This window comes from Podarcis muralis, chromosome 2 (assembly GCF_964188315.1).
Source record: "Podarcis muralis chromosome 2, rPodMur119.hap1.1, whole genome shotgun sequence".
Classification (NCBI taxonomy): Eukaryota; Metazoa; Chordata; class Lepidosauria; order Squamata; family Lacertidae; genus Podarcis; species Podarcis muralis.
In genome coordinates, this window is record NC_135656.1 from 11,508,746 (window position 1) to 11,536,048 (window position 27,303).

Genomic DNA, 27,303 nt, shown 5'->3' on the forward strand with positions numbered 1-27,303 from the left:
CGGCAATGCGCGTGCGCGAAGCCATCAACGGAAGTGATTGCCCTGTGCGTCTGCACCGGGTTCCGACGCTTCCGCTTCCGGGGTGGCGGAGGCGGGCGGCTGTGGAGGCCGGGAGGGCTCGGCGGCCGGAGGTGCCTGGGCGCGAACTTGCCTCCCCGGGAGAAGCGGGAGCCGGAACGGCGGGAGTGGAGCTTCAGGTGCGGCCTTGGGGGGCTCCGTGAGGAGAGTTAGGGGGCGGAGGGGGGGCGCGGGCGCGAGGCTGGCCCGGCGCGACGGAGCCGCCGGCGGGACCCCCTGCAAGGAGCCCGTTCGTGGCGAGCCGGTTCTCCCTCCTGTTCCCGGGCACGCGCGACCCGCGTGCGCGGCTGCTGTGGCGCTTGCACGGTTTTTTGTATTTTGTTTTGCGCACGACCTTCTCGCTCGCTGGCTTCCCCGCTGCGCACCTGCCCGCACCCCGTTAGTGCCCGGAACTCCTCGTGCACTTATATTTTTATTTTTATGCAATAGGGAGAAGGGATTTTTTGGGGGGTGGGGAGGCTGTTGTCCCTTAAAACTGATGGCCGAGCAAACGGCTCAGGAGGCCGCTGCTTTTGGATTTTTGCATCTGCCACAAGAGCGCAGGACATCTCGTGCAGGAGGCGGGTAATAACGCTGACACACGTGTGCACACTCGCGCTTCTTAAGCACCTCGTCAATAGGACGTGATATTGTTCCCCGTGTTCATATCCCAGGCTTCATCCAAGCAAGGGGGGGGGGGAGTTGTGCAGAGGTAGAATTCACCCCTACTTCCTTAATTCACATAACCTGGTGAGGCATCAGGGGTTGTCAAGGCTAGGGCTGCTTCATCAATGTTAGATTTCTACGTGGGAGTAGAATTTCCATGCAGGAATTAATATGACGATTAGAACATGGGATGCCATGTGCTGGGTTTTAGTGGGTGTGTAAAGGAGTGGGGCTTGTCACAGAAAGAGCCATATGAGTGACAGGTTGCTCTCCTTTATGTTTGAAATGGCTTCCCAGGACTTCTTTCCTCTCAAATTGTGATGCCCACTTTTGCCACAGAGTTCTTGTCTGATTTTGTAGTGCCAAATGCCAAACACAGCAACTTCTAAATATTTTTAATTATCTTTGCAGATACTTGTTCCTTGTCCCTCCGTTTTCTCTCATTCTTCTTCCTTTCCTTTCCCTCACCTCCTGAAATTTGCAACAGAATTTAGGTTAGGGCAATTTTGCTTATGACACCAAACAGTATGCATGTTGGTGGTGATGTGTAAGTTAAAATTTTTGAACATTATAATCTTTATGCAGGTTTTATATTAATCCTTCCTCAGCAACAGAACACTTAAGGAGTTCTTGCACAGAACTATAAAGGGTATTACTTAATGTTGTTTAAGGATCTCAACAACTTGCAGCTAAGCATAAACACACAGCTGGTCTAATAACATAAAAGCAATTGCCCTTTTACATAAAGATTTAAGAACCTTTCCAATAAAATAGTTTGCTGGTAGTATTAGCCTATACCTGGGGCTACTGGGGCCCTCAAACTTTTTATGTTGTTCCCACTCTGAACCAGTGCTAGAAACAGATATGAAAGCTAGGAGCTAAATGACACCTTAAACCTAGGTTATGGGCGCAACAACAGAATGTCTAGGCATGCTTTTTAATAGCAAAAATACAAAGCTGAGAATGAATAAACTGCCTCGAAAATATTACAGTATGTTCATTTTTCACATGGTCTAGTCCTTCCCCTGCCCGCCCGCCCCTTATATTCTTAAGAGGGTCTTTTCTCCAGTCTTCAGGGAGTAGCTGGAAGTGGGGAGGCAGAAAAAAAGTCCTCCTTTCCTTCCACGCTGCAGTTGCCCAGAGCTCAGAAACTGCCGGACATAATGAGATTCCCTGTCGCAAAATGCACCTAGAACAAGGGGAGTTTTGAATAGTGCCCTGAACAAATGCATAGGAAGACAAGCTCCCATAAAGAATGCTGTCCAAACGACGTGAGATTTTTAAGTTGAGGGCAGAGGGATTTCTGGACATAAGGTGCTAGTCATCCACACTATGGAAGAGCAAAGGAAGAGGTAGGTCTCAAGCTGGTACTAGAAGGTAGTGATTTATTTTGTGAAGGTTGCTCAATACTTCACAACCATAGGTCCTCCTCAGGGAGAAAAGTGTCTTCAATCTATCCTGTTCCACAGTAAAAATATCCTCAATGTACACGGAAGTACCTTTGGTTGAAATGCGTTAGGCATTTTTCACAAAGCAAATTACTACCTTCTAGAACTAACTTGTGTTTCACCTTGCCCTTTGCTCTTCAGGTTATTGTGGTATCATTTTCTCTCAGCACACGATGTATATTTGCCATCTTGTGTGCTGCTAGTATTTATTTCTCTGTGTAAAACATTGTAGATGGTTATTTGGTTACTTAATGTAGGCATGGATAGCCATTCAGTGTCACAGGTGCACACCTACGGTAATGCTAACTTACACAGTTACAGTGGAACCTCGGTTTTCGAACATAATCCGTTCCAGAAGCCCGTTTGACTTACAAAACGTTTGAAAACCGAAGCCATTCAGTTTCCGAGGCCCTTCCGAAAATGGAAGCATTCACTTCTGTGTTTTCAGCGATCAGCTTCCGAATTGTTTGGCAGCCGAGACGTTCGAAAACCGAGGTTTGACTGTACTCTAGATTCACCCTTGTATGTCAAGTATTAAATGTTTCAGCTGTTTTGTTACGTTTAAGAGTAGCGCTTTGTAGGATTATTTTAAAATTTTATTTCTTATTATGCTTTGACAATTATAATTCTGTGTGCACCAGTATTTAGGAATTTTGAGACCACAGAGAAAGCTGAAGAGATTAGCTGGATTTGGATGCTATGGTGATTTCATATGTTGGATGGCAGTGGATACTTGTCCTGTAAATGAACTGCTTCACTGTGAATCACTGAACATTGGAATTTGATCCAGGCATCCATTGCTTATAGGGGAATGTATATAATGTGCTCACACATGATTTCTGAAGATGTCCCTATATAAAGATTGCTCAGTCAAACAAGTGAACACTTTGACTGCAAAAAGTAACATGTGGATCTGCCCTCGCTTTGCAGGCCTGGACAATTGCTTAACTGCTGTAGATCAGTATCTTTCTGTGCAAGGTTGTTGTTTTTTTATGTGAATAGGTTTAGGTGCAAAGGCTCTTATAGTAGTGTTGTGTATCAAGATGTTGCAGTAGTGTAGCAAATTTCCCCAGCTGTTGGCACCAGCACAACAGTTCAAGACACCACACAAGGTTTTTTGCATGAATGAGATGTGAATTGAAAGTGGTTACGTCGTTTGAAAGTGGGGTTGACAAGAGGAAGCGGAAATTTATTTATACCATTTGTGGTACAGGAAAATGAAACACCATACACCATTGTAATCATATATTGTTTAATAACAACAACACCCCACCCATCTGGGTGGCTTACAGCACATATAAAAACATAACAAATAGTCAAAAATTAAAAACTTCCTGCCATAATATTGCAAGAGTTGCACCCGGTGCTAGTCCTACACAAAGTAAGCACATTGAGGTTAATTGCCATGACTAACTTAGTTGCATTAATTTTAGTGGGTCTACTCTGTGTAGGACTAGCATTGGCTACAACCCTAAATCCAAAACAAGATTGCCAACCGAGGCCTGCAATTTGTACAAGCCAGAGAATACTAGCAAGGAACATCATTTTTTTAATCAACCTTTTAAAACAACAGTAGTTTACTCCCAGCAGTAAAGTCTTTCAGTTCTGTACTGTTCGTGCTGTTCTTTTCCACTTCGTTCCCATGCTGAGAACTAAAGTAGTGTCACAGTCCTTTTAATGAGCAAAGGGTTGCGGGAAGAAGCGTTCTGGGGGACACTCTCCAACTATTTCTACTCAAGAGGATAGAAGTGGTTAAACTCTATTCACCCTAGCTCCCTTAAACCTTTCAAGGTCAAACAGTACTAAACCACTACTGGCCATGTGTGAATCGTCTGATGTTAGGAGTACACCCAGTAGTTAAACCAGTGGTGAACTGTCTGTGAACACACCCTATCAAGTTTTCCCTGCTACAAATGCTGATGCAGCAACAGCCATTTTTTGCAGGCATCCATAGAATGTGACTGCCTGAAATTCTCGCTTAGGTGTAGGGAGGGTGCTTTACTTTTAACCTCCCTGCCTTCCCCAACAATCTCACGTCTTAAGATATTCAGATGAGGCCTTGCTTTGCTTTAACTGATTGGTAGATGTTCAGAAGAAGGCTGGTGGGCCTCCAGCCTTTTCCATAATGGCATCCCTGTCTCTGTGTCTCCCTGTCAAAAGAAGCCGCCTAGCAAACTCCCTCCTGATCATTAGATGATCAGCCATATCTTTGTTGCAGAGGAAGGCTGAAGGCTCGCTGAGAGCGAGGAAGGCTGGTTTCTTGGGCATTTTTTGTGTGATGGATTTTACCTGTGCTTGCTTAATAGGTACTGTTTATCTTTTGTATGTGTGTCTGTTGTTGCATGGTAATATTGAGTCATGCATAATTTTTTGCTTGCTTCAAAGCATTTTTGATCAATGTGTTTGTCTCTGTCTCTGTCTCTCTCTCTCTCTCTCCATTCTGAAATAAATAAATGGTTCAATAAACCTATCTTCTGGATTAACCCACAGGTTGAAATTAGAGGAGGAGAAGCAGCAATACTGTGGCAGCTGTGCTAGGAGGACCTTGGCATCCTATCCCCATCCTGAAGGGAGATTTAGGTTTGAGGTGACTCATCCACAAGAGCAGCACAGCCTGTAGCTTTCATCAGCTTTTGACAGGGCTGGGGAAATTTTCTGTGCGCAAATTCTGGGCACTCCCGACTCCAGAAAGATGTCGTCAAAGTGGAAGGTATTGGACGGGACCAACGCAGAAACAATTTACTGAAAAATCTTTGTAGTCGTAAAATTCTTTCCTGGGCAAGAGAGAGAGAGAAAAGCATAAGGACTTGGCGTAAATCTACGTATTGAGGACTGTCAGACTAACGCGATGGCTCAGGTAACAGGCCGGTTTTCCCATCCTGTCCCAACAGGAATTCATCATTACAGCAGGTGGCTGCAAAGTGCCCTCGGTGATAATCCGTTCTCCGAAACCTAAAAGCAGCTGAGCTCTCAGTGGTCTGCTCCAGTGACTAGCATGCATTCCCAAGCCTTCAGTGCTGGACCCTCCCTAGTCAAGGTGCTTAGTGGCCAGGCCATCCTGGTCCTTTCCTCTCAGCTGTGCTTGGGGTGTGGATCAGGAGAGAAGTGGCTTCCTCTTTTGTCCAGCTTCAGTGAGGGCTTTGAGCCTTATATAACATTTGAAGGGGGTGGGGAGAGGAGAGGATGTGGAGGCGATTCTGCAAAGGCTGCTTAGGAGTTCTTTTTGCCCTCACCTTGCCCTATCCAGTATTCCAAGCGTGGCGGGGCACTGGCATGGCACAGGGGGAGGCGTGGGAGCTGGTTGTCGTGCCACGTTACTGTGCAGAGGCTTCTTTAGGCCACCTACAGTGGATCCTCAGTTGTAAGAGCAACAGGAGGTTTCATGCATAGTCACCTGAACTGTGATGTTCAGAAGCAGGATCGGTGCTCACTGAAACTGCTTGGCCTCTGTCTTAGTTCATATTAAGGAAATTGCTACACACACACACACACACACACACACCAGCAAGCTGTCGAGCATTGATTTTAAAAGGACCAAGTAAAGGGGAGCTCACAAGGAGCCTTGAAAGCATGCAGATACACATGTATGCTTTCTTTACTATTTTTCAATCCCTCCCCATACCTTGGGAGTTTGATTTCCAACAACCACCCGGTGTATAGCCTTGAGAGAGTGTCCGCCTTAAGGTCGCCCCTAGAGCTTCATGACTGTGCAGGGATTAGAAATTTGGAATGCCTGGTTCTTGTACAACACTCTGTTCGCTATGCTACCCTGCCTTGTCCTCTCATTTTGGGCTAGCTACCGTGAATTCTAATCTAGTGTCAACAGGTTTACTTCTGTAGCCACAAATTTGGTTGAATAATTTGATTTCCCCCTTTTCCCACGCTCACCCACCCCATCAACTATCACTATGTCCTAAAACCCCACAGCTCTAAGGAAGAGGGTGCTATAAAACTCTATCAGGGCAGCCCAACTTTTCATACTGAGTGGGGATGCAAGAGTACTTTGACACGGAACTTGCAGGCCTCATGATACCATGTCGTGGGGGGGGGGGGGGAGAGGAGAAAGCCCAAAATTTCACACCCCCTCCCCAGCCCTCACTCGGCCTTCCCAAAACTTTACTACTAAGCAAGGCGGTGGACTTTGGGAAGTTGGGCCAAGACTCTAGCAGGAGCCCTTTTGCCTCCTCCTGGAAGCTGGGAAAGTGCTAACTAGGCTGGAGGAAGGAGGACTCTAGGACCCTGTCAGAGCCCTCATGTCTCCTTCCCAAAGCTCAGTACCTCATTTACATGACATGGGGAAGTCAGTGCAAGGTGGAGTCAAATGTTACTGGGGGCCACCAAAAAAGGCATTGAGGGCCGCATGCGGTTTTGATGCGATACTGACTGATAAAATGTCCTTGGAAGTTAGGTTCGGGTCTCATCCTTGTGATATCCTGGAGATGCAGAGTTTCCACCATTTCTGGCCACTTCCCTGTGCACATTTTAAATATGAAATAAGGAAATGTGGGCAAGAAGCACTTAAATCGTGGATGGGGGACCTGTTGGACTCCAGCTCCTCTTAACCCCAGCCAGCATGGTCTGTAGTCCTGGATGTGAGCTGTAATCCAGCCACTCCTGGAGAACCACACGTTCCCCATCCCTGCCCTGAGTCTGCCTCTTAGGCTTGGAAGCAAAACCAAAGTGCTTCAACCTGAGCTACCTGTCTTTAGCTTACTTCCCAACTCAGGAATGCAGACTGACACAAGTCTTTTTTAAATAAAAAACAACAATCAAGCAATTGTGGTCTAGATGTCAGACAGCGATAACCTCGCTGGCCTGCAGCTCTGTGCTTGTTAGTAACCCGCAAGACTCATCCCTCCTTGGTACAGATTGTAAGCAGCCGCTTGACAGGTGTCCCAAGTTGAGCAAGAGTTGCCTCTAGTTCACCTGCCCTCAAAGGGTTTGGCAGGAGAGGATGGCAAGTGTGGTGGAAAGATTCAAGGACAATCAAACATTTAAATATTTCAGTGTAGCATAGCATAGTATCAAAATAATCCAGTAGTGGGGTAGGAGAGCTGAAAATAATGCCAATATATTTCACATCTGGCAACCAGTGCTTGATCCTGACCACACTAAGCCTTCTGATGTATATTGTACTCTCGGAGGCTTAGTTTGGTCAGAATCGAGTACAGCCGTACCTTTGTTTACATAACCCTCTTGTTACGTAAACTTCGGGATGCGTGCGCGGCAAACCCAGAAGTATTTTACTGGGTTTTGTCGCGCGTGCATGCACAGAAGTGGTCCTCAGGTTGCGGAAACCTCGGGATCCGACCGGACCTCCGAAACAGATCCTGTCTGCAACCCGAGGTACCACTGTACAGTGGTACCTCAGGATGCGAACGGGATCTGTTCCAGAGCCCCGTTTGCATCCTGAACAGAACGTAAGACGCGACAGCGCGTGCGCGGGTTGCGTTATGCCACTTCTGCGTGTGACGTCATTTTGAGTGCACATGCGCAAGCGGCGAAACCCGGAAGTAACACGCTCTGTTACTTCCGAGTTGCCGCGGAGCGCAACCCAAAAATGCTCAACCTGAAGCACATTCAATGAGGTATGACTGTTTACATTTCCAGAGTTAATGCTAAATACGTTACTTCCAGTAAATGAGCCACCATAGCCACTAGAGGGCCGTGAAAATTTGTGTCCTGGGCTTTTTAGACTTGTCTATCCATCTGAAACTGAACCTCTTGGTTGCCAGACATGAAAAATTTTCAGCTCTCCCTTTGTTTTCCAGTGCACATCTTATCAACTAAAATTTTTCTGTGGGGCGAGCAAATTTTGATTCTGAAAGTTTGGCCCACTGCTCTAGGTGGAAAAGCAAAGGGGGTTCTACAAATGCCAGCCATTTTGGAGACAGTGTGTGTTTGTCACTCTGGTCTCCTGGGGTATCTAATAGTCTCTGAGAGCCAGCAAAGACAATGAGCTGAGTTGCTTTAAGTTTATGATTCAAGGAGCTCAGCAAAGTAACCTCGCTCTACTGTCTTAGCTGGAGGCCTGCTATTCTTTCAGTGCCAATAGAATCATAGAAATGTTGCATTGGAAAGGGACGCCCGAGGGTCATCTAGTCCAACCCCTGCGATGCAGGAAACACTGCTAAAGCATCCATGACAGATGGCCATTCCTCCATATCCTTTGCTGGTAAGCAGACACATACACCGCCAGCGCAGGCCATCATAGTCCTGTGTCAAATTGTGGCCCACAGTTTAGAACAGGAGCGACATTTTTCAGCCCAAGGCCTGCATTCTTATCTGGACAGGGCCAAAGACCAAAGTGGGCAGGGCAACACATGCAGATTTTCTTTTCTACCATTGCACAGCAGGCTGGTGTGTGTACACACATCTGTTCCCCTCTATCTTACATGCAGGCAAGCAAGAGTCATCACTGGCATTCACTGACACATTCCTGCGGTGCAAAAGCAAGGGAGTGGGGGATGAAGTAAGGCTGATGAAGAGTGTGGCCTAGGGGGAAGGGTGTGTAGCCGAGGAGGAGATGTGGGCTGGGGAGAGTCCCGAGGGCCCGAAAGCCCAAGAGGGCTGTATTTGGGTCGGAGGTTTCCCACCCTCTGCTTAGAAGCTGCAGCCACGTTCTCGCTTTGGGCTGGCCCACCTTGTCTGGTACTTAGCTCTCCGCTTTCGTTTCCCCGCAGGCGAGTCTCCTGGCCTGCGAGGGACTCTCTGGGGTTTGCCTGGTGCCGACGGTTGCCAGCAAGAAGATGATGCCGAAGCAAAGCCCTAAGCAGGTGGAGAATGGAGAAAGGGGTGCTCCAAACATGCTGGTACGGGGCCAGCCCACTTTCAGCTTGTCTGCGCAGCTGGTCCCTGTGTGCTCCCCTGTGCCCCTTTCCAGCCGTGTCAGTGGGTGACGAATAGAAAAAAGCTCGGATAGGGAATGTGGCATTTAGGGCCCTGGGTTGAGCTGCTGTTGTTTTTGTGACCTGTGTTGTCCCGCTTCCTCTGCCAGGGACATCACCGCAAGGAAAGCGAGAAGTCGCGCAGCCGAAAGGAAGAGGAAGCGACAGAAGGGTCTCAGCCCAAAAAGTCTCATAAAAAGGCAGGTAATCTTAAGTTGTACGGGCTGGCGAAAGGTCTAGCCCTTCTCAGTATGATCTCCCTGCTGCTGGCAAAGACGCAGAGCAGTATGCCTGTCAGATTCTTGTGGAGGCTGGAGGGCCACCTCCCTCAGCTGAAAGTGGCTGGTTATTTTTTAGAAATTCCTCCCCTGCCTTTCAGCCCCCAAGGTGGCTTCCGGATTAAAAACACTAACTCTAGTAATAGAGAGAGAGAAACAATTCCATTGATCAAATCATTAAAAGTATAGCAGAAAGGAGGCATAAAATAATTGGTGAGTTTAAAAACACAGTGACATAGCAGGCGGATAAATCACATTGAAACAGTGGAAAGAAGTGTCTGCGTCCTAGAAGCTAAGCGAGGGAGTCATAGGAATGACTTTTGGGAGGGACCATATAACACCAGTCCTAAAAGATCTACATTGGCTCCTATTATGTTTCCAGGAACAATTCAAAGTGTTGGTGCTGACCTTTAAAGCCCTAAACGACTTTAAAGTCCATGTCCATATAAAGTACATGGTCCATGTATACCTGAAGGAGCTTCTCCACCCCCATCATTCAGCCAGGACACTGAGGTCCAGCTCCAAGGGCCATCTGGCGGTTCCCTCACAGCAAGCAGTGAAGTTAACAGAGAACCAGGCAGAGGGCCTTATTGGTAGTCACACCTGCCCTGTGGAACACCCATCAGATGTCCAGGAGAAGACATCGTTTTCAATACTTTGAACTCATTGGCAGTAATCTCAGCTCTGGGACTGGACAGCCAACATAAGTCACGAGAGAGTGTGTGTATTGATATATTGCTCAGTCCTAGTTATTAACTGGGAGCCTTTGGAGTTTAAACAGGCTGGGAGGGAAACCCTTCAGGTAAGGATTCCCCTCAGCCGTGCATCTGGCTCTTGAGTGAAGGACGCACGTGCAGGAAGTGTGTCACTGAGACTGGACTGCCAGCAGACTCCATATGTAGCAGCAGAATTGTAGTAGCAGTACAAAGGGAGGGGAAGGAGGCTTGGCAGGCCAGTGAGACCGCCATGTGGTCTGCTTTAAAAATCTTTAAAATTTTCTTAGAACTTTTTCATAATACAATAAGAGAAACTAATCTAAATAAAAACAAAATTGAAGAAAGAAAAAAGAAAGCACCAAAGTAAAACAAGAAAGAGAAAAAGGATTTTTGCTTTTCCTCCTGTCAATTACATAAAATAAATTATTCAAAATAATCACTCTAGAATGACACTCAACTGATCTGCTTTCTGTTAGGCAATATTTTCCCTTCCTTCTGACCCAAATGGATTAATTCGTTTTCCCTTTTTCACACAAAAAGTCCAGAAGGAGATGATTGTTGTTGTTGTTGTTAAATGTCAGCAATAGTTTTTCTCTTATCAAACATATCAAGTTTGTTTCCAATAAGCTCAACAACCATTCCTCCATATTAAACAGTAATGTATTTCCATCTTTGTCCACTCAATAGGCTCTCTGCTGCCATCATATATTAAAACAATATTCTGCAGTTATTTACTTACTAGGTATTAATTAGTTCACACCCAGTTCCATATCTTCCGTTCCTGTTTCCTCTTATATTTGCTCTGGTTTTCCATCTTGATTTTGAAAAAGTCATCCCTTCCATTTATGCTGTTTCCATTCTTTTTCCAGGAAAAGCTCCAGAGGTTTGATACCTTTCCCCTCTAAATCCACTCCAAGCCAGTTATTAAATGACAGGGGTAGGTAGGCAAATGGTTAGCTAAGAAGGTAGCAGTAACCGTATGTGCCTCGGTTGCAGGTCATGGTGATTGAGCAGAACGGGTCATTCCAGCTCCGAATCCCCAAGAACTTTATTTGCGAACACTGCTATGGTGCATTCCGGAGCAGCTACCATCTCAAGAGGCACATCCTCATCCATACAGGTAAGTGGTTTTCCAGAATCCTTCTGCACCTGGTGATACCTGAGAACATTGTGGGAAGCAAGCAACTTCCTTGCCAGCACTGGGCTCGCGACTTAAGCTTTTGCTTCTTGCAGCGAGACTTCCGGTTGGTAGCTTTCACTGAGGAAGCTTGCTTATAAAGTTAGCATTTCATTCATTTATTAGATATATTAATTGCTTGCCACCCCAAGAGACGTACAGCAAAAAAAGATACACCTTTTTAATACAGTGGTACCTCGGTTTAAGAACAGTCCTGTTTACGAACGATTCGGTTTACGAACTCCGCAAAACCGGAAGTAGTGTCCCATTTTGTGAACTTTACCTCCGTCTAAGAACGGAATCCAAATGTTGGAAGGGCACCGGCAGCGGGAGGCCTCATTAGGGAAAGCGCACCTCGGTTTAAGAACAGACTTCTGGAACGGATTAAGTTCGTAAACCGAGGTACCACTGTACTCATATTACCATCCTTATATTACCATAAGTAAAGGTAAAGGGGCCCCTGACCATTAGGTCCAGTCGTGGCCGACTCTGGGGTTGCGGTGCTCATCTCACTTTATTGGCCGAGGGAGCTGGTGTACAGCTTCCGGGTCATGTGGCCAGCATGATTAAGCCGCTTCTGGCAAACCAGAGGAGCGCATGGAAACACCGTTTACCTTCCCGCCGGAGCGGTACCTATTTATCTACTTGCACTTTGACGTGCTTTCGAACTGCTGGGTTGGCAGGAGTAGGGACCAAGCAACGGGAGCTCACCCCGTTGCGGGGATTTGAACCGCCAACCTTCTGATCGGCAAGTCCTAGGCTCTGTGGTTTAACCCACAGCGCCACCCACGTCCCCTTACCATAAGTACTTATATTACCATAAGTGAAAAAAGGGAGAGGAATCTTATCATATTAATATTTTGTGTAACAGAACATTCATACATTCATTCACTCACTCAATAAATAAATACACACACACAAATAATAATGAGGATGATAGTGATGATAATGTTAATAATAACAATAACAAACAACAATAATAAACCATACTAAACAAAGCAATACTCAGACCCATTAATTAACAAATTAACACAAATAAATAAAACCTCTCTCTCTCCTTAGTCCAAGAATCATTCACATCAAACCAACAATTTCCCCCCTTTAACCTCCCTACCCCACCCAGAAATCTGGTGTCAAGGGTAGTTATTGCAAATCAGGGGTGGGCAACGTCAGGTTTTCAACTTTGCAATGTATCACCAGCCCAAACATTACGGTGTTGAAAGGGGGAAACAAACTGCATTGGCGCCAGTGTGAAACTGCTCCGTTCCCACCAATGGAGCTTAGGCAGTTTCACCCTGGCACCCAACAGCAGGAACAAGCTGCCTCGTCCCTGGCGCCAGGAGGAAGAAGCATCTTGCCCACCCATGCAAAGGCGGCGGCGGCAGAAAAAGCCCTGCGGACAGAGTCTGTCAGACTCCGTCCACAGGGCTCCCTCTCGGCCTTCGCACAGGCAGGCAGCTTCTCTAAAGTGCTCTGCTGGGGAGTGCATGGCTGCCCGAGCCTCAGCAGAGCAGTTTAATAAAGCCCCTACCCCACTTTTGGCTCCAGAGGAGGGCTCTGGGAGCATCCCAGGGACTGGTAAGTGAGGGTGTTGTGGTTCTGGACAGTCAAGAGTTAACACTCCAGAAGCGTTCTGATTCACTGGGTGCATGGGCATTTTCCTTTGATCTGTGCTCTGTGGGGGCTGAACTCTCTCTGGAGAGCAGTCTGTCTGAGAATGTGAGCAAGGTAGTTTCATTTTTGTTACAGGCAGAAAGCTGCAAGCATGCAGCTAGATTCTGTAGGTTTTTCTTTCTGTTTGTTATGCTTCTAAATAAAGTGTGTTAGAATAGAGGCACTGGTGCCGAGCTGAGTTATTGAAGAGACCACGTCAACACAGACAAGCCATTTTACGCTGCGTGTGAACTCTGCTATTATCCGGCAACTGAGAAGAGTGGAAGTGTGCAAGTGGAAGCGTGTGGGCGCCACTGAAGTTTGTCGGAATGGCAATAAGATTTATTGCAGGGCCGTTGCAGCAAACTCAGTGGGTCAAAGGATTTACGACCCACAAACTTTAACAGAGGGCAAGGCGCACTCCAGCCAGGTTGGGATGACCATGGTGCCTCTTTAATCACTGGGGCTTAAAAGGTGTGGGAGCAATGAGACAGGCGCCAAAGTTTCTTCCTACCCCAAAAGCACCTGTTTTCTCCTTTCTGCAGGTGAGAAGCCATTTGAGTGTGATGTGTGTGACATGCGCTTCATCCAGAAATACCACCTGGAGCGCCACAAGCGTGTGCACAGTGGGGAGAAGCCGTACCAGTGTGAGCGCTGCCTGCAGGTAATGCCCCCATCGTCACTTTCTGTGTAGGGTGGGAAATGTTAGCACCCCCGCCTGATGTTTGAGAGACCTCCTTGCACCATGGGAAGGGAGGCATTGGTGCCTGCCGCCTCCTAAGAGATCTCTTGGGTGGGATTCTAGATTGAGAGGGTGCAGAAAGCGCTAGGCTGCAACTGGCAGCTCTCCCCAGCAAGGGAGAGAATATCCAGATAATTATGGATCATCGTGGCAGCAGGAAGTTACTCTCAGTTGTGCAGAAGTCTGTTTTGATTGACAGTCCATGCATTCCTGAGCTTTATGCTGCACAACTTAATTGCTTTTGGAGCTACATGTATCCTGCATATCCCTGGAAATCTTGAGTAAGCAGAAAATATCTAACCTGTCATAGAATTCTGAGAAGCTATCATTTTAGGGCTTACTTTAAAATAGTATTCTAAGCCACAGAGTAAATGTATGGATAACTGGTTTTTTCAGAAGCTTGGGGAGGGACTAAGTGGGGTTTCAAATAATTGGACAGCAGGGTATTAGTCAGGCTATGTGCACTTTATATATATATATATATATTTAAATCAGTTTTGCACCAAAATTAGCTGTACTTTGCAAATTGCAAAGCATGCCAGTCAAACAGTGCCATATTCTGCTTTTTTACATATTTTGTTCTGATAGTTATGGGGAGGATGTAAAGGGCTTCCCAAAGCATTTCCCTGCTAAGGAAACAGGATTCTGTGCTCAGTACATCATCCTGTGGATTTTTGGTATTTGTGTGGAAGTGCAGAATACATGCAGTCCTGACTTTAGGACTCTAGATGGCTCCTTTCCCCCTTCCTGTGGCTGATTCTCTGTGTCTGTACAGCTCACCTCTGTTTTCCTTCTGTTTTTGTGTGCACCAGTACATGGCCTTGCTAATACTCTGTTGTTGGAGTTTATGTTGCAGTACAGATACTGTGTGCAACCCTATGATTTGGTTTTTAAAAAACCCTAGTTAAAGTTTCAGACATACAGTGAACCATAGTTCAGCCAAACCTTGCTCATAGAGGATGTACTTAGTTAGGAACTAGTAAGACTGGGCTATCACCTTTCCAGCAATAAGAGATTTGGAGAAGGCAGCAAACAACCATTGTTTACACTCTCCAAATGTAATGCTTAACACAAACCCTGGTTTGCAACCCATTTCAAACCGTGATTTCACATTCTAGTTTGCAGCTTAGTATATTATTATTTCTATACTGCCCTCACAGGGCAGTATAGAAAATGCAAAAATACATATCTTAATAAACAAAAACAATAAACCCCCATGTATCTCTACCGGATTGTGCTTTTGGCTGTGAAGCCTCTGGTTACACTTGCATGACATGGAATGTTCAGTTGCTCAGGGTACTGTGAACTGTTTGCAATCCTTCTTAAGTGGGGGAAGGGAGAATAGTCATTGCAGCTGCAATCCAAATCTTTTGTAGGGCAGGCTGATGACCCAGAAGAGGTCCCAGGGGAGAGAGAAAGGAAGGGTCAGGGACTGAAGAGGCAAGATGACTGGAGGAATGATACAGAGTAGGCAACAGGCTGAGAAGGCAAGAACCCAGAGGGAGCGTAGGTAGGGAATGAGGCTTGAGGAGACAAGGGACGAAGGCAAGAAGTGGCTTTGAATCAATTCTTATGATGAGGAGGGGCTGTATGCTCTGTGGGAAGGGAGAGAGGAGGGCTGGAGAGCTGTTCCAAGAGATCTGAGTAGCTAAAGGAAGTGAGAGGCTGAAAAGCAGGGAACTGGAAGAAATAATTGGTGTTGGAGACATAGTTAAAGGAAGGTGGGTCCAAGAAGATAGTGGCTCTGAGGCAAAACTTTGGGTAGGATCTAGGACAGCCTTTCTCAGCCTTGTTTCTGCATATGTTGTTGGACCTACAACTTCCATCATCCCTTACCACTGGTCCTGCCAGCTAGGAATGGTGGGAGTTGTAGTCTAACATCTGGGGACACAGGGTTGAGAAAGGAGGATCTGGGGGTGGGAGGAGAGCTGGGTGTGCCCTGGGCAAGTAGGCAAAGAAGAGAGGAAGCCAGAATTGGAAGGAGTTCCCTTTTGCCTATCTGGCTTTCTCTCTTTTGTCGGAGAAAGCCTGAAACGGATAAAGGAGTTTCTCCCAACTCTGGCTTCTGCTGCTACTACAGAATTATGATCTGGCAACCAGAAGGCCGAGAAGCTGGAGGTGGGTGGCAAAATTTCACACCTTGGTTTGAATTAACCAGCCAGTTACTGTGGTTTCAGGCTTATTCCCCAAATGCAACACTTTCCCCCATGCTTAAGTGTTTCCCCCCACTTAGTACTGAGCCTTTAACTTTCCCTCTGACCCTACATGAGCCTCTCCCTGCCTCGCTTTCTTCCATGTGCCACTCGTGAGATGTTTCCTCTCTTCTCCTTTGTTCCTTTCAGAGCTTCTCCAGGACAGACCGGCTGCTGAGACACAAACGGATGTGTCAGGGTTGCCCCAGCAAAGCGTCTGACTCACAGCTGCTGCTTTAGGGGTAGGCCAGGAGAAAGGGGAAACTAGGAGGAGCTGCAAAGCAAACAGGATTATCTGTGGGTTATTTTGTTCATTTGTTGGGGTGGGGTGGGGTTGTGCTTGTGTCTGCCTGCTGGGCCTCCCCCTATGGAAGGGAGCAGAGCTGAGTTGGCGCACAGACTTTCAGACAAGGTCTTGGCACTGTAAATAAGTTGAGGACAAACCAGGGCTGGCTTCCCAGTCCCTTGTGGTTGTGGATAAACTTTGTCTGAGTTCCTCGTTTTTGTTGGAGTTATCACCATTTGCCTCAGGAAAGGCGTTGTGAGAACGGCTGCACCCTCCCGCAAGACCCGATTATGATGTTCGATGCTCTCGATTGACGGAGCTGCCAGCTCTTGCCCAGCCTTTTGGGCCTGCCAAGATGGGAGAAGGACAGACTACTAATCATTTTTAAAAATTACTGTTATTATTTTAAAAAGACAACAATCAAGCATCAAACTGTTTTCGCAGAGCTGAGAAGCAAAAGCTGTGGATTTAAGAGACAGGTTAGCAACAGAAGGGTTTTGATTCCAAGGGGTCGCATCAGAGCTTTGCCATAACAGGAGCCTGTCTCTTTGGAGCTTTTCCAGAAGGTCTACAGGGCTTTTTATTCTCCTGCAGGATCTGGATCCCTTTCAGGTTTCAAGAAACAAGGGCTGGTGGGGTGATGTGTGCTCCTGGGTACCATAAAAGCCCACCTTTCAGGTGTTCACTACCAGCGAGCTCCCAGAGGAGATGCTATTGACTGCTGGCTGGAGGGAGGTGTCTGGCTACTTCCAGTGAGGAGGGTTCTTCAGACCTTTTGCAGGAAACTTGGCTCTTGCTCCCCTTCCCTTGTATATATATATATCCTGTATGTGTTCAGGATCCACCCCATTGAACTCTGCTTCATGTACAATTCATATCTTTATCTGATGGGAATCCTTCCTCACCCACCCCTCCAAAAAAACCAACAACGACACAAGAGTCAGTGATAGTCCACGGTTTCAAAGTGTTCCTCTGGCAGGAGGGGACTATAATCCATCTTGGGCCATGTGGAGGAAGATGGCAAGCAATGTACTCGAAGCTCACAACTAAACCAAGTCCAGGATGCCCTTACTCCTTCATACTGGTTTCTGCTGCCTCGGCCAAAGTACTGCTATCTTAGGAAAGCCATTGTCCGAGAGAAGCAAAGTCTCCAGTTGCTCTTGGCTTGTCCCAGTTTTTGCAGGCCTTAAGAGTCAGCCCGATTCAGAAGATGTGATCCTTGCTGGTGCTGTTGTCACTGCTGGGTTGCAATGAACAGCAGCAAATCTGCAAGGGAAGCAAGTGCCATCGGTTTTGGTTCTCGCAGGGGGTTTGTGACTGCGTTGGGGTGTGGGGAGAGACAGAGAACGGCCAGTTCAGAACTCTTCCATTGGAACCCCCGTCTTGTGAATGGGCACCCGTATCTGAAATCCTCCTGTGTCTTTTGTGCGATAAACTCTTCTCCTACCCATTCCCCCTTTCTAGAGTTAACCTCTCCCAGGCTTTTGCAGGCTTCTGTTGGGTCCCACTTCCCACTCATCCCTCGCTGCAAGCCAGCTTCTGAGACATGCATCAGTAGAGGACTGGCTTCCTCCATGAGGTCATGTTGCAGAGAGAGGGAGAGCAAGCACTTTTGAAGGTTTAAATGACGTGCCGATGCAACTGGAAAGGTTTGTAAATAGAGGTGGAATACTTTAGATCAAGAAGGATTTCTCCAACAGTACAACAATGCTCTAGTAGTAAGTGCTGCGCGCTAGAGGCTCAAAAACACTTGTAAACTTGGAGAAATCACCTGGTTGGTTTCTTTTTAAATGTTCTCTGTCATTTCCCAAGTGGCTGTCTAAAAGGCAGTGTACCTTCTTAGACTCCCTCATCCTCTTGCAGTCAGCCTGAACTTTGGTTGGAGCGCCCAATGGGAGAGTTTTGTGTGCTATATGGTTTGTTAACGCTGTGCTTGAAGGCACTGCATTGCCTACCCAGGAGTAGGCTGTCTTAAGTAGTGGAACAAAAAGCACTGTTGGAAAGGACTTCCACCACCATTTGTTCTGTGCTTCTACAGAGCAGGTCATAGGTCCAGCTTTCCTGGTGCAAGATGAGGATTATGCCAAATCATAATGGTGCTTCCAAGACTTACTGGTTACTTCGGCTCTTGGAGCAGAGATGGAAAGGGAGCTTTTTCAAGTCCCCCCCCCTCTTGTGTGTATTAAGAGAACCAGTGTTTCATTCCCACTTCCTTTCATTAGGTAAATTGAACCCCCCCCCAAAAGCTATAATTAGTTCAGCCCCCTTTTACTCTGCACTTCATTGTGCTGAATGATTTGTTAAGTGTAACTCTGGGTACTGTGGCTTGTTGTTTTGGTTGGGGCCAGCAAAAAGCATTGTACAAAAATGTCAACTCTTAGAAAAGAATAACAATTGAGCGACCGCATGGCTTTGTGATTTTGCTTTCCACAGAAGCAGTTATGGGATTGTGCATTAGAAAATGCATGTGGAAATACAATAAGTTGGCGTTCTCTCCTGGCGTCCTCCTCTCTTGTGCCACAATTCTAGGGCAAGAAGTACTAAACGTTTTTAAAAAGGAAAAATCTTGCTCTAGCAGGAAACGCCTTTTTGTTGAACACTAGGCATTGCTGTTCTGCTCTCTTCCGGTTAATCCTCTGGCATTAATCCTTCAGTAATTCAGTAATGCCATGGCATTGCAAAAGCGTACTCAGTGTTGCGGCTTATTTCCCCATTCAGCAGTCTGAAAATCATCTGGTTCTCTTGAACGGACTTGATGCCAGACCCCTTTGCGTGCCAAACAGGGCGATGACCCATCATTGCTTCGATCCCTCTGAAGCACGTGTGGCTTTTTACAGCACAAAGCTATTTGAGGCTTGGCAGGCTAGCGTGCCACCAAATGAGCACTCTTCAGCCTGCTTGTTAACACTTGGCCGGTGCAGCCAGCCATGGGGTTAGCTATCAGTCCAGCTCCTCATTGAGCTAGCTAACAAAGGGAAATGCTTGTTTCTGCTCAGGCAGATACATGGTGAAGTGCAGATTTGGAAATGGCTTGTATGAGCCGCTGTGTGGCACATGATCTTTACTTTGGGGGTTTCTCTCAGAACCTGGCGAGAAGGAGGGTGTTGCTGGTGTTAAAGGCAACATAGCTAGCTGAGTGAGTGGGAAGGAGGGTGTTTCTACTTCCCATTGCAGCCATCTTCCTTGTACAGTTGACACACGGCTTAGCTTGTGGCTTATCCACTAGTGCAAGTCACACTTCAGTGTATAGAAGTGCGGCCAGCTTGGCTCTGAAGATTAATTTGTTTGCAGGGCGAGCTTGCTTGTCTTTGTAAAAGTATCCGCTGTGTTCCTCAAGTATCCTATAAGGAAAACCTTTAGGGGAGAGATTTGCAGAACTTTCAGATGCCTTCGAGGAACAAAATGTTTTGGGAACTCCTGGAAAATGGGCTGTCGTGTTTTTATGGGACTGTAGGCAATCTCTCCTGAGGGAGTCAGAATTATATGGTAAGGAAAACCACGGTTAAAGCTTTTTTCTGAGCTTTTCGACTAAAGTGTGCAACAAATGATGTGCTTGTATGTCCCGTCCCCAATAAAAGACAGAATGCCTGCACACAGCGAGTTACCATGTCAAAGAGAAAAAGTATGAATGTGTAAAACATGCAACTTTCTCCTACCCTTCCTGAAATGGTATTATCCAGGAAGTGCTGCATCGCATGGCTATGCTAGTGTGTGCAACAGGCTTGGTTGTCGTCTTCTTGGAAGCGATACTTCAATGACACAAGAACCCTTCTCGAGTGAATTGATAGCAACACCCAGGATGAGTGAAGTCTTGCATTTTTTGTTGATGGAGGTGAAATTGACTAGGAACAGAAGTGAAACTTGACTGGGAAGTGTCTGACTTCCACTGTTTCAAAAATGAAATGGTTTCAAAACAAATCTTGTTTGTTCATCGAGTAGCACAAAGAGGTGGTTGTGTTGAAAGAAAGTTTTAAACTTGGCAAGGGGTTCGGGAAAGCGACACGAACAAACGCAGTTGGCAGGGGTTTGCGTTGGTGCGGCTGTAGCAGAGAACAAAGCGGATTTCAAGCAGGAGGAGGAGTTGTAGCGCGGAAGCAGGGCTCTGCATAAACTCTGAAATTTGTACGTTACATGCAAACTTGTCTCTAAACACAACCTCTCTTGGTGCAACATCTCCCCCTTCTGGATGTGGGGGGATATCCAGTGTTTTTTGAGTGTGTGCCATGTTGCAGTGAACCAGTGCCCACAGCTCCCCCCACACCGCCTCAAGATGTTATTTGTACGCACAACTTGAGTTCACCGATTGAAGCCTCCTAACATGAACGTGCATTCGGGGAAACTTTTAGGAGATGCTTTTGCCCCTAACCTCTACCCGATACCTCTTCTTCCGTAGAAGCTGAGAAACTGGCATACCATCAGTGGGTGTGGCTTGAAACCTGTTGAAATTCTGGTTGTCTCGCTGGTGGCTTGTGCACAAAACTCACCAGCACACATCGTTCTGTGTCGTTTTTAATGTACTTGACAGGCTGCCTTAGGGTGCTGTGTTATTTGGTAGACATACTGCTGGCCTTGGGGTTTTGGGATTGAAGCTGCGGCCCTAACCCCACCTACCTGGGAGTAAGCCCCGTTGAATTAAATAGGACTTACTTCTGAGTAGACACGGTTAGGATTGCCCTGTTCATTTGAGGTCAGAGAAGGGAGGAGGACATCTTCATACTGGCTTTTTACACACTCCTTCCATTCGCAGACAGAGGAAGGACGGATACTTAGCACTTCAGGCTGAACAGAGGATCTATGAATTTGCCCATATTGCTCTAGCCTAGTCCAGTGGCTTTTTTTTTTTTTTCAATTTCCCTCCCCCCCCTTCCCTTTAATTCACTTATTTTGCTATAGGGGAGGGAATTGGGGCAGGGTGTGTGTTACCCATGGGCAGGATCACTTTTAAACTGTAGTTTTTATAAAATGTTATAAACTTGTATCTTTTTACCATTACAGTGTGGTGTCTGATCCTTTTCTGTGACCTATTTAGTTCTCCATCTGAACTCTGCCAAAGATTCAGTTCATTATACCATCAATGGCCAGTTACCCACAATCCACCAAACTATCGAGAGTGACCAAAGAGCTGAAATACACAAACTACTTCTCTATGAAGTTGCCTTGCCAACCAAGGTTGGTATTCTCTAAACACTCTCTTTCCAGGGTTCCAAGCCGGAGACTGAATTTGGGGCTGTTTTGCATGCAGAGCCTATGTTTGACTAGTGAGCTACAACTGCTGCCCACTGGGTTCCTCGGTGCCTTCTGCTGACTTCATTTATATATGGGCTATATATAATTTGGGTCACCGGAGGTGGGAAGAAGTGGCTCCTGCCACTGGGCCAACTAACGTTCCTGAACCCAAATGGCTACTTGCATAAAAGACAGCTCGAAAAAAGATAACTGTAGCCCCTCCTTTCTGATTTGTTTTCCATTAGTGCTGCGCCAATTTGGGGGGAGGGAATGGCAGAACTAGGAATCTCTAAGCAAAGCACACCTTGCGAAAAGAATTCGTTAACCAGTTTTATTATGAAATCGCATCCAGTTCCCTTCCCTCCCGTCCCCTGGGAAAAAGTTTAAATTTTATTACTTGGGATTATTCTGCGAGGTAGATAGACCCAAGCTAAGAGATGAAGACATCCCTGTGTTTTTGAGTGAGGATTCGAACCCAGCTTCTCCCTAGTCCAAATCCAGCAGCTGGCACAGTGCTCAAGGCTTTCACCAATCCTCAGTCACCGTTGTACTTGGGATTGATGACTGTGGTGGTGGCACTCCGGTATAGTGGATTGTTCACCTGCAAAAGAGGCAAGTAGACAAAGTTGTATGCCTCTTACTTCCTGTCACAGAATTTGCTATCCCCAAACCAGGTGTGTGTCTCACACGCCTTGGGGGCTCAGCCTCCCATAGTTTTATATGCCTTGAAATAACGCTGGGGGGTGAAGCTGTGGGTAGTAGTGTCAACCTGACCAAAAGACTCCATTTAATAGTGGGGAATTGATTTGGGAAAAGGCCGTGGCTCAGGTGGTAGAGCATCTGTTTTGCATCCAAAAGGTCACAGGTTTGATCTGCAGGCAGGGCGGCCAGAGACTTTCCCCTGAAACCCTGGAGAGTCACTGCCAGTCAACACTGACCACTGGGCTGGATGAACCAACAGCACAAGCTAGCTTACTATGGTGGGACACTTTCTGTGGTTAAAAGGGGTTTCCATCATTTTCTGTTAACATTTTTTGGAACAACAATAAAATGCATCTAGGTTGATTACATGATTGCCTGTAACCAGGTCCAGCTGCTGCTTTGGTCACAGCCTGAGCTCAGGTGGGTCTCAGCGACATGGATATACGCTGAAAGAAGTTATGAACATGGTTGGGCGAAAAGTTGGGTCTCAGCTTTGAAGAAGTTGAAGTCTGCTCATCTAAAAAGTAGTCAAGGAAGCGGGGATGTTAAAAATCGGACTCTTCACACGTGCCTAACTTGCCCCTTTATGCATAGAGCGTTTAGCCTTCCAGCTTTGGGCTTGCTGTAAAGGCTCCGCTGTTGTGGAGCCCACCATCTCTTTTACAGAATGAACGTAACTTTTGTTCCAGGAAGCAGCAGCCCAGTCAGGGCTGAGAAATTCCCTGGCTGGGATAAGGAGCAGGTGAGATCAGAATGAGGCTGACATGAACTAACTGCAGCCTTCAGGTAGGGAAGGAAGGAGCACTGACCTCATTCCACTTGGCGTGCTTCCTCTCCTTTTCAAAACGCTTGAACTCCCTCCGGTCATAGATCTCCAAGACGATGCGGTAGACTATTATGAGGAAAAGCCCAAATAACACCAGGCCCAGTACTGAGCTCAGGACCAGCTTGAATGTCTTCTTGGTTGTGTTACCTGGCAGTTTAGAAGAAAGGAGTTGTGAGGATCTGCAGCTGAGTTCTGAGAAGGAAGTGCCCCTTCCTCGTTTATTTATTGGACTTCCTCCCTCTCCTGCTACCGTCGTGCACACATACTCTGCTAACAGTTATTGTAACAATAATAATTTATTATTTATATGCTGCCCATCTGTCTGGGTTGCCCCGGCCACCTTGGAAGGCTTCCAACAAATTATAAAGCGTGAAACATAATAAAACATCAAACATTTAAAACTTCCCTATACAGGGCTGCCTTCAGATGTCTCCTAAAAGTCAGATAGTTGTTTATTCCCTTGACACCTGACAGGAGGGTGTTCCACAGGGCAGGCACCACTACTAAGAAGGCCCTCTGCCTGGTTGCCTGTAACCTCACTTTTCATAATGGGGGAACCACCAGAAAACACTCAGTGCTGGACCTCAGTGCCCGGGCTGAACAACGGAGGTGGAGATGCTTCTTCAGGTATACAGGGCTGAAGCAATTTGGGGCTTTAAAGGTCAGCACCAACACTTTGAACTGTGCTCTGAAACATACAGGGAGCCACTGTAGGTCTTTCAGGACCAGTGTTATATGGTCGTGGCAGCCACTCTCAATCACCAGTCTGACAGCCTCATTCTGAATTAGTTGTAGTTTCCAAGTCACCTTCCAAGGTAGCCCCATGTGGAGCACATGGCAGTAGTCCAGTCAAGAGATAACCACAGCATGTACCACTGAGGTGGCAGAGGGCACAGGCCAGTAGGGTGTCAGCTGGCATACCAGATGGAGCTGGTAGACAGCTGCCCTGGACACAGAATTAACCTGTGCCTCCACGGACAGCTGTGATTCGCCCTTGGAAGGGAATCAACGGATGGCATCAAGTCACATACAGCCTGGGTTACAACTTAGGCTCCAGAAGAATCCGGTGCCACTGAAACTTCTGCCTGCTGTGGTTCAACGTGCTTTCTGTCACAGACATCAAAATAGTCTGGCCTTAGGAAGAGCCTTGTCGCATCAGGCCAGAAGCTCGCCTAGTCCTGTTATCACAGGTACCAACCCGATGCCCCTACGAGTTGCCCAGAAACAGGGCAACTTCCTGCAATAGCCCCTTCCTCTCCCACCCTTCTTTCCTGTGCCCACTTACCTTCTTTTCCATTCACAGTCAGGATGATGGCGCCCTCGTTGTCCCTCTCAATGAGGTAGATGAGGAGGCTGCCATCTTCTGCTTTGGTCTGGCACCATCTTTCGTCGGTGGCGGAGGCCGGCACCACATTCACCGTCTGGTTGCAGGATGCGCTACAAGTCTCCTGCAGCAGCCCAGTTCCAAAGGCCCTGCACTCCGCGCAATTTCTGCCAACACACAAGAGCAGCCGTGAGCATTTTTTGCCTGTGCTTCCAACTGGAGCATAAGGACACCCTTTCTACAATGGTCAGGGAAAGGGGAAGGAAGACTGGCAGTTGCAAGCTGTGCTCCATGCTCGGTTTGGCCATAGTTGCAGAGACCACGTCAGAATCTCACCTGTGCTCCTCACAGGGTGTCTGGCAGTCAGCACAGCGGCTGCAGTGACTGTCAAACCAGCCAGCGTCACAATGGCATCTGTTGCAGGCGCAATGCCCGTGACCGCTGCATACAACGCCCTCCTGTGTGCATCCACTGGTCTCCAGGCTGCACTGACACGCACTGCCAGTATAGCTCTGATGGCACTCACAGTTGCCACATCTGCATTGCCCGTTGCCTACAAAGAGACGTCTGTCAGCATCACAGAGTTCCTTCACAAAGCCATTCCACCCACATCTATATATTTCTTATTCAGCAACCTTTCTGCCTTTTGAGATGCCAGTGGCCATTGATTGCCCCACACTTGGAGGTGCACCTTTGTAAGCATGCGGGCTAGAAAGTTGCTCTTAAATGAAATCACGAGAGAGTCTTCAGAAGCTGGATTCTGTGCTCAGTACTGTGCTTTTCCTGCATTGCAGTTTATAAACGCACCCTCTTTGGACTCTTCCAGGGGACTGTTTGTTGAGCATTCACCCTGTTTGGCTTACACAAAACTTATTCCGAGGTTAGACTATGTTTGGTCTTAATTGAGCATTCATTCTGTTTTAGCTTGCAAGGCAAATGAACATTTCATCCTGATTAGCTGGTGTGTTAATCATTTCCTTATCTGCAAAAAGCCTTGCTTATTTTAAAAGGGGATTTGTTGCATGAAGTTGACAGAAGCACGTTAACCACCTTCAGCTGCACAAATCTGAATTTCTAGTGTGTGCTTCAATCCCTCCTCCCCGCCCCGCCCCCCCGGCCCCCAAATACAGTGGTACCTCGGGTTAAGTACTTAATTCGTTCTGGAGGTCCATACTTAACCTGAAACTGCTCTTAACCTGAAGCACCACTTTAGCTAATGGGGCCTCCTGCTGCTGCCGCACCGCCGGAGCATGATTTCTGTTCTCATCTTGAAGCAAAGTTCTTAACCTGAAGCACTATTTCTGGGTTAGCAGAGTCTGTAACCTAAAGCGTATGTAACCCGAGGTACCACTGTGCTGACAATTTGGAGGCAACATTAGCAGCCTGCTTTCCTCCTTAAAACCTATGGAAATACCCTCTCGGGCTACAGTAAAGCCACCAGCATCCCCACTGGTGCCACTAATGACTGCGTTGCCCAACATCTGCCAGGTTAAAAGAAAACGGCGGCAGCCCTACCATTAGAAGGTTTTTACCTCCACAGAGCTGCCCGTTGTGCCTTTCGCAGCCAGCATCATCACACTTGCAGAGGGGTCCACTCGCCTGGGCATTGCACTGGCACTTCCCGCACACACACTGGCCCTTGCCACTGCACACTGGGCCAGTGTCGTTCGCATCCCGGCACGTGGCTTCTGCATCCACCAGCTCCTCTGGCTTGCACTCACACAGCCGGCCGGCATGGCCCTCCTGGCAGCTACAACAGCAAAGACAGCACATGGGTGGGGTGGGTCACAGTTGCTGAACCAGACTCATCAGGTCCACTGAGCCTGGTTTTTTCTACTCCCAGCCCAAGAAGCCTAGCAAATAGGCCTCTGCCCCACCAGCTTGTCTGTCCTCAGCCAGCCCCAACTGCCTGCCTTCTCTTTCTTTTTCAACCAGTCCAGAAAGTTCTGTGGCTGCAGTGTTGCCTCTCTCTGGCCCTGACCTCCCCTACCATTTGGGATTCCCTGTACCAGCGCGACAAGGGGCATCAGCCACGACTGAAGCCTAGCTGCCTTCTCGCCCTAAAGTAGCAACCCAAATGATCATGGGGTTTAGAGGAAATGCAGGGACGTTTGGGCCTTTTCTAATCCGGAGTGGAAAAGAAACAACTGATTTTGGGATAGTGGGGGAAATGGGACCGGGTCGGGTTTTCTAAAGTTATCAGTGGGGTAGATCGGAGATGGAGTAATCATTTCCCCTTCAGTATATAATACGAGAATCCAGGGGCACAACTGGTAATAGATTCAGAAGAAAGGTGTTGAATAGTGGGTAGACATGGCAGACGACACAGCGATTTCTCCAAAGCAGCTCTTTATTTTGTAAGCTGGAACAGAAACTGAACAGCAAACAGCTCAGCCGGCCTGCTTTTATAGGCAGCCAGCTGTCAACATTGTAGCAACAACAACCCAGGGTTTCCTGCCTAAAATAACTGACGTGGACCTGAGTGAAAACTATCTACAGTATCCCCCTGCTGGCCCAGGGTGAGAACTTCAGTACATAACAAAAGGATTCATTTCCACAATATATAATTAAGGCTGCAATCTTAATTTCCTGTTATCTAGGAGCACATGTACAGTGGTACCTCAGGTTAAGTACTTAATTCCTTCCGGAGGTCCATACTTAACCTAAAACTGTTCTTAACCTGAAGCACTACTTAAGCTAATGGGGCCGCCTGCTGTCGCCGCACCGCCGGAACCAGATTTCTGTTCTCATCCTGAAGCAAAGTTCTTAACCTGAAGCACTTTTTCTGGGTCAGCGGAGTCTATAACCTGAAGCGTATGTAACCTGAGGTACCACTGTACGTGTGTGTGTGTGTCTACACATGGAGAGAAGGGGGTCACGCTTCTCAAACTTTTAAATGATTAATAATACCTGCAGATGCCACAGGTGAGGTTGCCACGGCCGCCAGAACAGTGAGGCGCATAGGGCTGTGTATCTCCGCACTGGCAGTCACAGAGTGTCGCCACTTCTATATGCACCTCCTCACCCACTCCTAGAACTCGCAGGACCACCTTCTGGGGACCAGGCAGGCAGGTGGTGGCCTTTATCCGTACTGAGAATTCCACCTGTGGGAGGGGGAGCAAC

At 47.3% G+C, this 27,303-nt stretch overlaps 2 protein-coding genes across 12 annotated transcripts in view; one reads left to right on the forward strand and one right to left on the reverse strand.

Moving 5' to 3' along the window:
- The first annotated feature begins 49 nt into the window (after window positions 1-49).
- Window positions 50-16,977, forward strand: ZNF740 (zinc finger protein 740). Of its 9 annotated transcripts, none has more exons than XM_028709420.2 (8): window positions 50-197; window positions 4,662-4,881; window positions 5,063-5,208; window positions 8,855-8,983; window positions 9,169-9,258; window positions 11,049-11,172; window positions 13,428-13,546; window positions 15,967-16,977. In XM_028709420.2, exons 3-8 carry the CDS (start codon window positions 5,167-5,169, stop codon window positions 16,054-16,056), a joined length of 594 nt encoding a protein of 197 aa, XP_028565253.1. In that variant the 5' UTR covers window positions 50-197; window positions 4,662-4,881; window positions 5,063-5,166; the 3' UTR covers window positions 16,057-16,977. The 9 variants fall into 9 exon arrangements, with proteins under 9 accessions (XP_028565253.1, XP_028565272.1, XP_028565289.1 ...); XM_028709456.2 differs by having other exon boundaries at window positions 51-197; window positions 8,855-8,947; XM_028709439.2 differs by lacking the exon at window positions 5,063-5,208.
- A 4,667-nt stretch (window positions 16,978-21,644) lies between these two features.
- ITGB7 (integrin subunit beta 7) overlaps window positions 21,645-27,303 on the reverse strand; it is a 47,814-nt gene continuing 42,155 nt past the window's right edge. For all 3 annotated transcript variants that reach the window (XM_028709346.2, XM_028709327.2, XM_028709335.2), the window contains 6 exons: window positions 27,091-27,284; window positions 25,713-25,930; window positions 24,517-24,733; window positions 24,142-24,347; window positions 22,840-23,003; window positions 21,645-21,929 (listed from right to left, as the gene is read on the reverse strand). In XM_028709346.2, coding sequence (XP_028565179.2) covers window positions 21,864-21,929; window positions 22,840-23,003; window positions 24,142-24,347; window positions 24,517-24,733; window positions 25,713-25,930; window positions 27,091-27,284 — 1,065 coding nt within the window. In that variant the 3' untranslated portion in view covers window positions 21,645-21,863. The remainder of the gene's footprint in view (window positions 21,930-22,839; window positions 23,004-24,141; window positions 24,348-24,516; window positions 24,734-25,712; window positions 25,931-27,090; window positions 27,285-27,303) is intronic.

Excerpts from the sequence above, each read along its gene's own strand:
- ZNF740 (XM_028709420.2), top strand. The coding sequence starts at position 5,167 with ATGCATTCCCAAGCCTTCAGTGCTGGACCCTCCCTAGTCAAG. Across the intron at positions 9,259-11,048 it reads CCAAAAAGTCTCATAAAAAG|GTCATGGTGATTGAGCAGAA; the intron begins GCAGGTAATCTT and ends CCTCGGTTGCAG. Across the intron at positions 11,173-13,427 it reads GCACATCCTCATCCATACAG|GTGAGAAGCCATTTGAGTGT; the intron begins GTAAGTGGTTTT and ends TCCTTTCTGCAG.